The 15,775-nt window shown below is 35.4% G+C and overlaps 1 protein-coding gene and 1 pseudogene across 1 annotated transcript; both read left to right on the top strand.

Annotated features, from left to right (window-relative positions):
- The first annotated feature begins 3,977 nt into the window (after window positions 1-3,977).
- Window positions 3,978-4,523, top strand: LOC100728934 (interferon alpha-17-like; annotated as a pseudogene).
- An 8,516-nt stretch (window positions 4,524-13,039) lies between these two features.
- LOC100717234 (interferon alpha-17-like) lies at window positions 13,040-13,603 on the top strand. The gene has a single exon (XM_003479089.1). It carries the CDS (start codon window positions 13,040-13,042, stop codon window positions 13,601-13,603), a length of 564 nt encoding a protein of 187 aa, XP_003479137.1.
- Window positions 13,604-15,775: the final 2,172 nt, after the last annotated feature.

Here is a 15,775-nt window from a genome sequence, read left to right as displayed (position 1 = left end):
TCAACAATTTGCTCTCTTTTGTAAATATTCAATATACTCTTGCAGTAAAACTTTTAAAGAATTTTGATGAATATAAAAAGTATCCACACATCTATTTCCTTTCCATTTATGTGTTTATTATGTAATTATTTTTCTAGAATTAACAATCAGTTTTTCTCTCATAAGTATTGATTGGTGTGATCCTAGCACTCTGGGAGTTTGAATTCAGTCTGGATACTAATTATCCTTAGATAATGAGTGAGGTTCTGTGCCAGCATAAAAAGTAAACAACAGGCTATGACTATACTCAATGAAAAGGGCCTCGATTCCATGCACAGTAGTAAAAAAAAATTATTCAGCTCCTGAAACGATAAAGATTGAACAACACTACATCCACCTGATAAGGTGAAATCACACAAATTCCTGGATATGTATGCTAACAAGGAAATGGGTCACTGCATAAAAACTGTATCTCTGACCTAGAAAAGGCTAGACGAGAATATAGTAATGAACAAAGAACACTGGGAACATTCTATGGCAAAAAGTATTGAACCAGGGGCTCAAAATACTTTTGTATTTCAACTTGAAGTAAGGCTATAATTTTGAATGCCAAATTTCAGAAATCCAATGGAAATCGAGAATTTAAGGCCATATGAGTTGACATACATAAAAGTATTAAATGATTATTCAGCATTTTTGTGTATGAGGTGCTCCCAAATCTTTCAAAGGGTAATTCGCTGTAATTACATTAGTGAAGATTATATATTAAAAACAATAGTCTAGGGCACACAATAGCTTCACTTCTATGCTCTTTTTGTGAAATTATTTTCTACCTCTGCAAAAATACTCTTTTTATCCCACTCCCGCTTTGCTACTTCTGTTGTGACACTGCCCAGTATTTGGGACCAAATTATCAAGGGAACTTAATAGCAGAAGCCAAGGCTATTTCCCCATGAATAAGAGGTACCAAGTAACTGACGAGGTGAGAAGCCACAGGATTTCTCAACTGAGTCATCTTGGAACATGCTAGACTCTTCAATTCTCCAGATTTCCTATAATTTTCATGCCACTAATCTATTCAGAAAACGTTTACAGATATGAACTCTGAGCCATAGCTGCTTGATTCCATTCTATTTAGGTCCTTTATTTCATTTTGCTTCAGTTCATGTCCTCAGACTCATAGCTAGCGTGTGCAAAGTGTTTACCAAATATATTCAAGATATGAGCGTATACTACGAAGACAAATACTAGACAACAAGACATGTCCATGGCATGAACAAGGATACTAACTAACATGTCTGGCTTAACCAAATAGGACTTTTTCAGTGAAGGAAAATAAGGAGATCTGAAGATAAAGAAGCTGCCATTTCACAAGAAGGAAACAACTTACTGGAACATACAGGTCCATCCAGAGGCAGCTCTGGTTCTTAATGGTCAGAAATATGCCCAGACAGCAGGTGACAGTTGAAGGCTCAGAGTGTTATTTTCTCTCATGGTGACTCCATAGTGACTCTACAGTTTGTGGGCTCCCTGTGCTTTCACAGTTCGTGCTGTAAACGGGAATAGGAGTGGAACTGCTCAGTGTGTGCCTTGGTCACTGATGTCTCCATTGGCCTAATGGTCTGGGCACAGGATAGGCTTTCACTAGGTATGAAGTGCTAGGTTACTGTTTACAGAAACAAATGAGAAGTGATTGAGTAAGTGCCAAGATTACTGTCTGATTTCTGATAAACAAGGGAATAATCAGTGATCTTTGAGCCAGGAACCCTTGCTGCCTTTATCTACATTGTTTCAAACATCTACTTGTTCTTTTCTCTAAAACTTGTTCTCCATCTTGCTGGGTACTAGAGACTAAGTTACATTTGTCATTAATTCCCCTAGCAGGATAATCCTTTCCTACTTTCCTTATGTTTTTCACATTGACACACAATTTTGTTTTCTATTTGTACACAGTCAATGCAGTGAAAAATGAAACAACTGTCGCTTTCTATGAAAAAGGAAGCGTGAATGGATATCACTTCTATTGCCTGATACACAGTATAATGAAACAGCCTATTACTTTTGTACATCTACATCATTCAGTTATCCTGAATGATGATTCAGTTTGAATCATCATTGAATCCTAATGCAAGTTTTGAAAAGATCATTCTGATCCAAATCAATATGCCTAACATTATGTCAAACACCTATTGTCTTTGAAGATGATATAATTCCTGTATGTGTCAAAATTAATTAGTCTGACTATAAACATGCTAAGGTATTACAGTGGACTGTGGTCCTACAGATGCAACTCTTAAGTTAATAAAATTCCTTAGAACTTATTTTGGGTATCCTTGTAGATAACTTAAAAGACACAGACATTGATTCAGGAAAGATACTCAAAGTAGCTGCTGAATCTTATGAACCACAGTGTGATTGGAAGATTTTTCTCTCCAATTTATACCTGATTTTTACTCCCCTACTATTGAGTAGCCATTGGTTTTCTTGTTTTTGATCCTTTGTACACTTCAGATTTATTCCTCAATGCTTCTGAATTTGTTCTGGGTTATGGGAAGGAAAGAGAAAATGAACCCTTCTACTTCTATGAACCCTAAAAGACACATGAAGAATAACATTCATTTTAGAAAGGAAACAGTATTTATTATGTCTAAATGAAGGCTAGCAGCTAAACCTGTTGAGCAGTATTTATATGTATTTTAAAAAGTTAAAATATTTTATTTTCATGATGGCAGTTAAAAATACAATATATTTTAATTTAGTATTGTAGCAGTTCTAAAAGATATTGTAAAATTGCACTGTAGTAATTAAATTTTTATAATTTGAAAAATAGGAATATAATGTGGTTCCTTGAAATTTACTTACGTATATACCTGAACCTGAATCACTAAAGTATAAGAATATATATATTTTTTATTAAAAAATCATGGGATATAGATTATGGCAAAATTAAAAGGAACATACATTTGTGAAGTTGTAAAATATCAATAGATAGATATCATTTTATTTTTCTTTTTTATTGGTATGTTTAAAAGATTTAATATTTACCTGCTTGAGTAAAATTGGCACATGTACACCACATATCTTAAGTTTTTTTGCAGTATTAGTGATTGAACTCATGACTTTGCACTTGCCAAGCAGGATCCTGTGTCCCTGAGAAAAATCCCCAGCCTTTAATTCCCTTTTTAACCCATTTTCCCTCCTCAACATTCTCTACTCTTGGTCTCCTTACCTTTAAGAAAGATCTATCATCCTAGTTCCTATATCTTTTATTTTCTTATTATCTATAATTTGGGCTTCACATGCCAGGGAAACTATATAATATTCATCTTGTGTGTTTCATTTATTTCACCTGACAGCATGGTCTCAAGTTCACCTACTTTCCCAGAAATAATTCATGGCCAATTATACTTTACAGCAGAGTAGTACTCTGTTGCACAACATCCTAGATTGCCCATTCATCCAATGAACTTAAAGAGTACTACTGAGGTTTAGGTATTATGAATTGAGCTGTGATAGCTTTTCAATTTAATTTTCAGTTAAAGTTATGATTAGTTAACCTTAATAGTGTATTTAAATAAAATAGTTTCTTCTTATGTATAATTTTAAAGATATGGATCCCCGACATAAATGTATTGTACATTATTGATATAAATATACATAAATATACAACATAGAGAGGATATCTTATAAGTCATATCCATGTTAGCAGATTTTAATTAGGAATTTAGGAAAACATCATCTATCAAACTGTGTATGTCATGTGGATAGAAGGCAATGATGAAATGAAGTGGGTCAGAAACGTTACTTAAAAGCCCTGTAGAGAATGCAAAAGGGAACAGAAAACAAAAGTAGAAAATAAAGGAAGGGCATTCAGAAAATGAAGCTGGTGTGGTCCGATTAAGTCATCTGAACACACCAGTGTCTTTAGAGAACCCACTGGCCAGGGTTCAGGATTAGATATCCACCTCAGATGGCCCAGAAGCATCAGCAGGATCCCCATGGCCTGGCCATTGTCTGGATTGGTGGCTATGCTGATGCCCACTATTATGGCATCATGTTCTCTGGTCTGCACCCTGCCTCAGACCCACAGCCAGGGCAAAAAAGAGGGCCTTGATTCTCCTGGGACAAGTGAGGAGAATCTCCACTTTCTCCTGCCTGAAAGATAGATAGGACTTTGGCTTGGCCCAGTTGGAGTTTAATGGCAAGCAGGTCCAGGAGGTTCAGGCTCTCTCTGTCCTCCATGACCAGGCAGACTTTCAGAGGACTCATCTGCTTCCTGGGACAACAGCCTGCTGCACCCCTTCTGCACTGGCCTCCATCAGCAGCTGAATGACCTGTAGGCCTGCCTAATCTAGTAGATGGGGCTGGACGAGCCTCCCCTGATGCATGAGGACTCCAGACTGGCTGTGAGGAAATACTTCCATAGGATCACTGTCTACCTGAAGGAGAAGAGTTACAGCTCTTGTGCCTGGGAGGTTGCCAGAGCGGAAATTGTCAGATCCTTCTCTTCATTAGAAACACTTGCCACAAAGATGAAGCACTAAGGAATGAGTCCTGGTTTAACATGAAATCATTCTGATCAACCAACACTTTCACAATTTTGCCATTTGAAAACGCTCATTTACACTCTTTTCATAATATGATTTATTCCTCCCATGTGTTCAAGAGTACTAGGAGACAATATGTTCATCTGTACCTGGAGATGTTCTTCCAAAAGACTTGGCAAGGAGAAAAGCTTTTATTTATTTATCTCCTTTAAGAATTATTTAACTATTTATGATATTGATTACCTTTGTATGCATAACATCACGAATTCTGTTAATACAATGTTTTTTTATATTTATTTAGCTTGTCATTTTGCTTTTTCTACAAATCATATCCTAGAAAAATTTTATATATGTGTTTATACTTGAAATGATACTTCAAGTCCTAGTGTGATAATTTATCAAAGTGTGGAAGATAGTTCCATTTACACAGTGGTATATAATTCAAAGTTTAAGGAAAAACTATCCTCTGGGCTGCTATTTAAGCTTAACCAACATGGGTGACAATGAGGCCACCTCAGATTTTGCAGACACTGAGTTACTGCAGTACACACCAATAAGCCACAAAGCACAAGAAACATTATTTTTTTATACACTATTGCAATTTCTGCTTTTGCTGTGCAGTACAATACTGTGATCTTATGTTGTTATACATTAGAGTATGGGATGTAAGATTGATGCAAGGAAAGACATCAAGTTATAATTTCCTTTGACAATTTCTTTGTTCTAAATATTGTAGTATACATATTACATAGATATAGTTTCTCATTTCATGACCAATTCATTTAATGACCTAGTCACAGTAACAAAATGCCATCCTTAAGTGAGGATTGTCTGCATTGGAACTACAGGTGTGAACTACCATGACCAGTTCTAACTAATCTTAAATTCTGATCATGATACAGGCTCCTTTGAAAACAAAGTGTAAAAACAATATATGAACTAAATGACATAGGAAGTTTCTGCTTACATTCATGGTAATTGAGAAAGAGCCTTTCAGGAGGACATATATCAGTAATGTGCATATTGGAAGTTTGCAGTTTCTAACAAGAAAGAATACTGTGACATTTGTTTTACCTTCTTTCACTGAAAAGGGGACAATAGTGGAATATTTATATTCCTTTCCTTGCATTCCATGCATTCTTTACTGTTTATTTATATTTAAAAATTAGAACCCTTCCTGAAGATTAGGTCTCCAAAGATAAACCTGTGTAAGTAACAAATTAGAACTCTATACCATGACTCTGCACCATGAATGGGGTCATTAAATCTAAATGGAATCTCTATTATATCTTCTGTGATCATTCATCATGATGATAATGTTGGGTCTTTAATCAATGAAACAAAAACCTCACTTCTTTTTTAGAAAGGAAACTCCAAGAAAACCCCTAAAAAGACATCATGAGCCACAGTTGCTGTTATTCCTTAGGAAGCAAGCACTTCCAGCTCTCAGACTTCTGGGACAGCATCTCAATGGCCCCACAGCCTGTGACTGACCTGTGTTGCCTATGCACAGGACTTTTGCTGAGGGGGCTGAGTTGATTCTGGCATGGAGGAAAACTTGTGTGCCATTCTGTGGGTCATTTGTGATTTTGGACAGAGGCAACCACAGAAAGATCTCAGCAAGTACTGTGTTTTTATTTCACATTTGCTACATATTTGCAAAACCAAAATAACATCTTTAAAGTTTCAGCAACATAGAGCACATAGAGGCCATGTTGTTGGAAAAATCATTTATTTTGTTGTTCATGTTTGTCGCACACAATATATTCATTATGAGTAGTTGGTACATGTACATGACACATCTTAATTCTATTTCTATGTTTTGCCTTCCTGTGAACCCCCTTCTCCCATTCATGGTTCCTTTCCATTTTACAAAAGATCTCTATCAAGTTTGTATCATTTTCTTTTTTCTGACTCTCTTATTTACACTTTGGCTTTCTCGTACAGAGGAAAGCATGGAATACTTCAGCTTTTATCTCTGATTTATTTTACTTAACATTATGGATTCAAGATGCATCCATTTTCTGAGTTGAAGTAGTGGTACGAGCCTGTAATCTCAGAATTTGGGAAGCTAAACTAGGAAGATTACCACAAGTTCAATGCCAGCATGAGCTATAGTGGATTCAAATTCAGCCTAAAGTGCATAAAAAGACCCTGTCTAACGACCTCCATCAGAAAGAAAGAATCCACATTTTCCTAAAAACAAATCAAATAATCCATCTTTATACAAAACCATATGTTTAAATATGTAAGACAGATAACTATATTACTAAATTTTTGTTGGATCGTTGAACAGAACTGTTTGTAGTCTCACTGTTTGAATGTTCACTTTGTATGCTTTATTTGTAACTTGAACAACTATTTCTAAGATGACAATATGTAATTTATCAACTAGTGATTTCTTACTGCTTATATTTTTTGAAATTCTGTATTATTTCTACCTTTTTTTTCTGTTTTGCTTTTACTTTTTTAAATAAAATTACAAAAACAGATAAGCAGTATTCCATTGGGTATAACACGTACATTTTGATTGTTCGTTCCATTTATCTGTTTATAGACAGAGAGGCCACTTCCAGGACTGAGCTGTTGTGAACTGTACTACTATAAACATGGGTATTCTGGGTGCACTGGAATTTCTATTTTAAATTTTTTCGGGAAACCCTGAAATGGTTTCTTTGGCACACTACTTTACATTGGTATCAACTGTGCATATGTGTTCCTTTTTCCACACAGCCTCACCAAATATTGTTACTATTTGATTTCTTGAAGACAGTGATTCTATGTCAAGATAATATCTACTTGTGTTATTCTTCTGAAAGGAGACCTGATGAATATTTTCTGATTTTTGTCTTTTATTTTTAGAGGTCTAATTTTTTGAGTCCTTTATATATTTGTTACATTAATCCTCCCCAAGTTGTAGCTGGAAAAATCCTTTTATTCTGCAGGTTATTTCATCATTGTGCTGACGATTAATTTGCTCAGCTGTAAATAGTGAATTCCATGTAAAAGCTTCAGGGGTGTAGACTACACTTCTATCCATAATTAATTAGTTCATATGTATCCTCATATGATGCTTAAGTTCAAAATAATTTGAAAGGGAATTGTATATGGGTGACTTATGGGTACTTCATTTGTGTAGTAGGTATACTAATGCTATTTTTAATAGCAAAAAATAATCAATTTATTTTGGTGATCATTGTATGAACAAAATTCTGTCCCAAAGTCTAATTCCACAATTTACATGCTGGACATATTTCACTTTTTTCAGTTTCCAGGATCACAAATATGGCTGAGGATGGAAAGAAGGTCTTGAAAAACAGTATAAAACAAAAGTTCTGTCCTTAAAACAAGAAGAAATAAAGAAAGCATGGTTTAGTGGCTTCTAGCAAGTCCATGAAAAATACTGATATGAAACAGAAGAATGAGTCTTTCATATCCAAATGGGCTGTTGTTTCTCATACACTGTTAATCTTAGTACTCTGGACGGCTGACACAGGAGAACTGGGAAATCAAGTCTAGCACAGGCAATTTAGCAATTCAGCAAGACCCACTCTCCAAACAAAAAGCAAATTGAGTGCTAAAGATGTAGCTCAGTGAAAAGATCCTGTATTCAATCACCAGTAGAAACAAACAAAAAAGGAATTATTGACTGACCTCTGGAAATGACAGGGAATCAACTAACATACACCTATTAAATGATACAATTTCTTTGTTTACAGGTATCACATAAATTTTTGCAAAGATATTCTAAAAAGGAAATTGGCCAATTATTAAAAGCTTCAACTCTGATAGCCTTGAATGAAGAAGAATGAGGAATTTTTCAGGCAAACCATTGAACCTAGGTCTCAAAATCCATTGCTGTTTCAGTGTGAACCGATATGCTAAATATTCTATGTCAAATTTTGAAAATCAAATGGAAACAGAGCCTATAATCCCATGTGAATGAATGTACATAAAGCAATCCAATGATTGTTCACCATTTCTGTGAATGTAAGGAGAATCTATGCCTTTAAAGGATGACCCTGAAGTTATCACTTTCATAAAAGCTCCATTTCAATGCTCATTTTGACAAAATTATTTTCCACTACAGCAGAAGTACTCTTTTACTCCTAATCCCTCATCACATCTCTGTCATGATATTGGCCAATTTGGGACCAAATGCTAAAAAGTAAATCAGTAAAACCAAGACAGCACTGAAACTTATCTGCCTAAAAATAAGTGGTATTGAGCCGCTTACTAGGCAGCTTCCCAGAACATTTGTCATTGCTGGACTTGCATTGTTTCTCTACAGTGCCTCCATTTTAACACTCATCCATTCAGTGAAGCTTGCCAAATGTGAGCTCTGGTCCTCAGGTCTTTGATTTCATTTAAATTTAGTTCATATCTTAAGACATAAAACTAGGGAGCACAAATAGTTTAATAAATGTATTCAACATTACAAAGATAGAGTCTGCAGAAAACAAAACTAAGTGAAGAGTTATATCCATTTAACAGACTAGATTAAAGATTAAGTGTAAGTCTGGATTAAGAAAATGAATTTTTCAGTGAAGGAGAGTCGTGAGAGTTGAAGGGAAACAATCTGGCATTGCATAGGCAGGAGGCTAATAACTTAGAAAACAGATCAGTCTAGAGGAGGCTCTCCTTTTTTTGACAAAAATATCCACAGACAACATATAAAAGCTAGGAATTTACAGCACTATTTTGTCTCTGAGAAATGGCGGAGTCAACAGTATCTCCACAGTTCACAACTCACTTGTGTTTTTGTGTTTCTTGTTCTAATTGGGAATAAGAGTGGAATCTCTTGCCATTTTTCCCTCTTCACTAATGTTCCTGCTGGCTTAAACAGTCTGGGTACAGGGCAGGTTTTTCACAGATATCAAAAACCAGAGTAGTATTCAAAAATATCCATGACTATTGATTTTCTTTTTCTTTTCTTTGTTTTTTTTTTTTTTTTTTTTTGGTACTGGGGAACAAACTCAGGACCTCGTGCTTACCAGGCATGCGCTTAAACTGCTGAATGAAATCCCCAACCCAAGGAGCCTTATTTGATTTTTCAAGAAGCACTTACAAAATTCAATGACTTATTCCTTTTACTAATATTACCTTTTTTAACTGAAATTAACTAAGTTAAGATACATGTTCTTTGAAATAATCACTTTATTTGCTTATTTCATGGCATCGACAATAGGAATTCTGATTTTTTTAATTCTAGCTGAAACCTTGACAGAACTAGTAATTCACATTGTCTAGAGAGAATTCTGTGCTCTGACAAATTTCTGTTGCTGTGCATAAAATTGAGAGCTGGTTGATGTGTCTTCCTTGCCTGTCTGGGATTACAGAACGCACGAAACATGAAGAACACTTCCAGACCAGGCAATAATCATGTATCTTTGAGCCTAGTGTCTGTGCTAGCCTGTGCTTTCACTTAAAACTTATTTTCCATCTTTCTGGGCACAAGACAGTAAGTTATATTTGTCACTCATTTCCTCAGTAGCATATTCCTTTCCTATTTGCATTATTATTTTAATCTTGGCACACACTTTTGTTTTCTGTTCATCCACAGTCACAGCGATACTAAAAGAAACGAACAAGTTTTGCTTTCTATGAAAAAGGAAATATGAATGTATATCTGTTCTATTGTGTGAAACACAGGATAATCATATGGCCTATTTATTTATGTGCATGTACATCATTCAGTTATTTCAATCCTAATTCAAGTTTTAAAAAAATTGATCTTATCCAAATCCATGACAGATAATGTTACAACCATGTATATTATCTTTGGGGATGATATAGCTCCTGTGTGTGACAAAATTAATTGGCAAAAAAGTGAACAATCTGAGGTATTACTATCATCTGTAGCCCTAAAAATACAACTCTAAGTTAATATTTTCCTTAGAATGTACTTTGAGTATTTGTGTACACAACATGAAAGACATACCCACAGATTCATGAAATGTATACAAAGTACATGCAATATACATGTGGCTATCCTCATAAAAACACATAACTGAAATTTGAAGATATCTTTTCACTACATGAACCTGATCTCTCTTTGCAAATCTATTGGTAAGCCACTGGTTATCTTGCATATGTACCTTAATTTGATCCTTCATGCTTCTAAATCTGTTTGGGGTTATGAAAATCAAATACAAGTTGTATTTAGTGTTTAATTCTATTAATCTTATATAACAGATCAGTAATTATGTCCCGTTCTAAATAAAAAAGAATTTACTTTGTCTAACATTGTGTAGCGGCTGAGGTTGAAGACTATTAATGTGAAGGAAAATTAAAACAGTTGACTGTAAATACATGAGTTGAAAAGGATTTATATGTTTTAGCAGTTTTGAATGTTGTTTAAAGATTGCCTTGCACCAGTATATATGTTTATGAATTTATAAACTTGCATAAAATGTGAATCACCATGCATTCAACTAAAATTGAAATGGATCAAATATCTAAATATTAAAACAGAAACACTAAATCTGCTGCAAGAGAAAATAGGCAGCACTCACGAAGTCACTGTTATAGGCCAAAATTTCATGAACAAAAACCTGATTTCACAGGAAATTAGAAAAAAAATCAGTAAGTGGGATTAATCATTCTATTAAAAGCCTTTGCATATCAAAACAAATCACCAACAAAACAAAAAGACAATACACAGAGTGCGGAAAACTTTTAGCCAGTTCTTTTTCAAAGCACTTGTATCTGACACATATAAAGAATAGAAAAAAAACTCCCCAAATCTAAAGATCCAATTCAAAAAATATGGACCTGAAGGAATACATACTTTTCAAATGAAGAAACACCAATGACAAATAAATATAAGAAAAAAATGTTCAAAATCACTGAGAGATTCAAGTTAAAAGAATACTGAGATTCTATCTCACCCAACAAAAAATAACTAGCAAGAAATCAATGGATACAGGGGAGGATGTGGGAAAAAGGAACCATACTCTACCACTAGTGAGAGTGCAGACTTGTACAACTATTATAGAAACCAGTATGCAGTCTTCACAAAAAACTTGGATTAGAGGTTCCATTTGAACCAGATATTTGTGTTTTGTATTTCTATCTGGAAGAATTAAAACATCATACCACAATATTATATGCACACCCAAGTTTATCAGAGCGCAGTTTTTAATATGTAAACCTTGGAAACAAACCAATGGCCATTAACAGATGAATGAATAAACAAGATGTGTTTTTTTGCACAGTGGAGTACTACCAAAGAAGGAAAACGTTGGGCCATTTGGAGGTAAATAGCTGCAACTTGACACCATACTCTTGCGTGAGATAAATCATACATACATATATAATCACAGCATTGTCTACCTAATGTGATAAATTGAAAAAGCACACAAGGACACAAATATATAATAGACATTGTGAAATGGAAAAAAAAATCCAAAGAAAAAGCAACAGAGGTGGGTGAAGGCAGAAATTAAGAAAGGAAAAAAAATAGTTTTAAAAGAATGATATGGAAACAAAATTTAGGAAAGGGAAGATGGGTTGAAGACAGGAGAAGAAATTGCAAGAAAAGAGTCAAAATACATCAAACACAAGTATAACTACTATATCATTAATAGGATCATTACATTTTCTAAAATATACCAAAAATTTAATTTTTAAAAAAGTAAAGAAAAGAGAAGTTGCTCAGTGAACCCTTGACTGATAAATACAATTGCTGACAATAACAGTTTGTAACTCAAGTTGGTTGTAAGTCAAGAGGATTTTTCCCATAAGAAATTATTGAGACACCTTTAACAGATTTCAAACCTACTATTGCAGCCCATAGCTAAACTTGTCGTAATAAAAAGTACTGTATAATATGCAGGATTTATCAGAAAATCAATCATCTTTCTCGTATACTTACCAAAAAGGTATAAAATATGCCTACTATCATACTGTCTACACCATTCAAGGTGACATCTATGGTTTGCAGGAAGAGGAGATGGGATGGAAGGTGATTATTCTTTGGTAGATTTTTCTTTCATAGGAACCTGGCTGTCTGGTGTCCTTTCTCTATTTTGCGAGTCTGCATCCCACTACAATCTGCTTCTGCTTTACTAAAACTCACCTTTTTCAGAACTAAAAACTACTCTAAAGTTATCTGTTTTTCTTTTTCCTTTAACATTGTTTTTTTTTTATTGAGATTGTATGTTACTGAAATAAATATGCATAAATATGTTAAATACAGATGATAACATATAGTCCATATCCATGCCAATGAATTTTAATTAGGCTTTAATTTAGGAAAACATCACTTATCTAACTGTATACATCATGTGGAGTGAAGGCAATGATGAAAATGAAGTGGGTGAGAAATTTCACTCAAAGCAAAAGGGAACAGAAAACAGAAGTAGAAAATAAAGGAAGGACATTCAGAAAATGAAGATAGTATGTTTCCTATTTAAGTCATCTAAACATACCGGGTCTTCAGAGAACCCACAGGCAAAGGTTCAGGATCACACACCCACCTCAGACAGCCCAGCAGCATCAGCAGAATCCCCATGGCCTGGCCATTGTCTGGATTGGTGGCCATTCTGCTGCTCAGCATCATGGCATCGTGCTCTCTGGCCTGCACCCTACCTCAGACTCACAGCCAGGGGAATACCAGGGCCTTGATTCTCCTGGAACAAATGAGGAGAATCTCCCCTTTCTCCTGCCTGAAGCACAGACAGGACTTTGGCTTGGCCCAGCTGGACTTTGAAGGCAAGCAGGTCCAGAAGGCTCAGGCTCTCTCTATCCTCCATGAGATGACCAGGCAGACCTTCAATCTCTTCATATCAGAGGACTCATCTGCGGCCTGGAACAAGAGCCTGCTGCATTCCTTCTGCACTGGCCTCCATCAGCAGCTGAATGACCTGGAGGCCTGCCTGACCCAGGAGACAGGGCTGGAAGAGCCTCCCCTGATGCATGAGGACTCCAGACTGGTTGTGAGGAAATACTTCCATAGGATCGCTGTCTACCTGAAGGAGAAGAGCTACAGCCCTTGTGCCTGGGAGGTGGTCAGAGCACAAATCGTCAGATCCTTATCTGCATCAGAAAAACTGGCAAGAAAGATGCAGGATTAAGTAGTGAGGCCAGATTTAACATGGAGATGGTTCTTGTCAAGTGTGTCACCCTTTCACAGTTTTGCCATTTCAAGACTCATTTAGGCTTTAATCACAACATGATCTATTAGTCTCATGTTTTCAGGAGTGCTAGGCAACATTAAGATCACTCTCCATGGAGTTCTTCTTCTTGCTGACCTTTCAACTTAAAAGCATCTATTTATTTGTCTATTTAAAATTTATTTAACTATTTGCAAGATTTTTTGTTTATTATGCGCATAATATGGACAGCTCAAAATTCGGGTTCATATAATAAAATGTCTTCTCTACATTTACACAGATTGTGAGTTTCCTTTTTTTACTGAATTTGTATCACATGAAAACTTCTTACATGTGTTCATTCTTTAAAAGATACTCCAAAATTCAATGTCATCCATATGAAGTATGGAAGATAGAATCCATTTGTCCATCATTGTCAAACTAAAAAGGAATAACTGACCACCTTAGGGGATTGGATGAAAATTCAGTTTAAGAGTGCTCTTGGAGTATGTGAGAGGCTCTGAATTTGATCCATATCACTTTTACAAACCCAAAAATAAAATCATACTTCACTGATTTTATACATGAAACCCAAAAGAAATAATCGTGGTTAACATCAGCTATCTGAACTGCTACAGTGAAATGAAGGGAAATCCAATAACATTTTCTCATGAATATCTAGGTGTTGAAGTATGTTAAGACAGCAAAATGAAAAAATTAAACATTTAAATGTCCACTGTTCCTTGAATGCATGACCTTTCACTGCAAAAAAAGGAAGCTACTGGAAATTTTTGGTGTGCACACTGAAATCTCACCAGTAGAGCTGCTCATATAGAAAGGGTTTGGAGAGAGAGAACAGTTTTACTGTGTGCTGGGTTCATTAAGCTTTAAGGAGAGCAAAAGATGAGTCACAAATTAAACAAGAATAAAAGAGTCTTACAGTAAAAAAAAAAAAACAAAAACCAGAAGGAGTGGAGATAAAAGTGTATTTAAGGAAATAAGCCTGTTTGGGAAGGAATTTTTGAGTCAGCTAAGACATGAATTGAAACTGTGCACTGTATCTCTCCCTCCACCAGGAATTTGTGCTCCTGTGAGCCCTTGTTTAGAGGTTTCTAGGTCCTGACGGTATTAATAGGAGACCGCACCAGGCCCATACTCTCCTCTTCTGAAAATACTTGCATGGCTGGTCTAGAACATGATTAAGATGGAATCAACTGGAGATTATGTAGGAAGGAGGACAGAGATCATTCAATTGTCCACCAGAATAATGGCAGAGCCTTAGGAAATGGTTTATATAAATTGAGTTATGTTTTTTGTCAGATCACATGATCTGAAATCTGTATGCTGAATCCTTAAATTTCTCTCCATAAGAATGAAATGATTGAAGTGGAGGCTGAGAGCACAGAGGTCTCCCAAAGAAGTAGAGGCAAGAAAAGGGCCCCCACTGTGGATGACACTGAAAGTATCTCATCCTGAACACTCATGATGCACAAAGCACAGGAGATATTATTCATGAAGACACTGTAACCCAAGTTATCTTAACTTCTGCTCTGGTGCAGGCTGTTTTAAATATAAACAGTCCAAAAGCAACAGGGTCTGACTATGTGAAGTGACTTTCTAAGGCACAAATTAATTATGTGCATATTTGAAGGTCTAATTCCTAAAGGGACAAAAATGTGAATTTTTTTATCTTAACTGTAAAGAGGATTTAATAGATCAGTTCTCTCTTTCTTCTTACAGTCTGTGTATTCTGCAGTTTTTAGGTATATTTATAACTTGGGCCTAATCCTAAAGATTACTGTCCACAATGATCTGGGTGTGGTGTTGCACCCCTGTAATCCCAGACTGAGGCAAAGAGGATTGCTGTGAGTTTGAAGTCAGCCTGGGCTACACAGTGAGTTCAAGGTCAGTCTGAGTTACATAGTGAGACCCTGTCACAAAAAGCAAAAATCAAATACAAAATACAAAACAAAAGAAAAAATCAGAGTCAACAAAACACATGTACTTGAATAAATTTCAATTAGATTTCTTCATCATTAACAGGATAAGAAGCCATTCCATCTCAGCTTGTCAAGGTTCATCATAATGTAGTGACAACAAAGTATTTAATAAATAATGCAAAAGGAAGTAAAACAAAAACTCTGCTTAGGCTAG

This window comes from Cavia porcellus, unplaced genomic scaffold (assembly GCF_034190915.1).
Source record: "Cavia porcellus strain 051 isolate PalLab524CR breed Dunkin Hartley unplaced genomic scaffold, mCavPor4.1 scaffold_1, whole genome shotgun sequence".
NCBI lineage: Eukaryota > Metazoa > Chordata > Mammalia > Rodentia > Caviidae > Cavia > Cavia porcellus.
This window is presented reverse-complemented; position numbering and strand designations above follow the sequence as displayed.

What these genes read in the sequence shown, in the direction of transcription:
- LOC100717234 (XM_003479089.1), top strand. Translation starts at nt 13,040, where the DNA reads ATGGCCTGGCCATTGTCTGGATTGGTGGCCATTCTGCTGCTCAGCATC.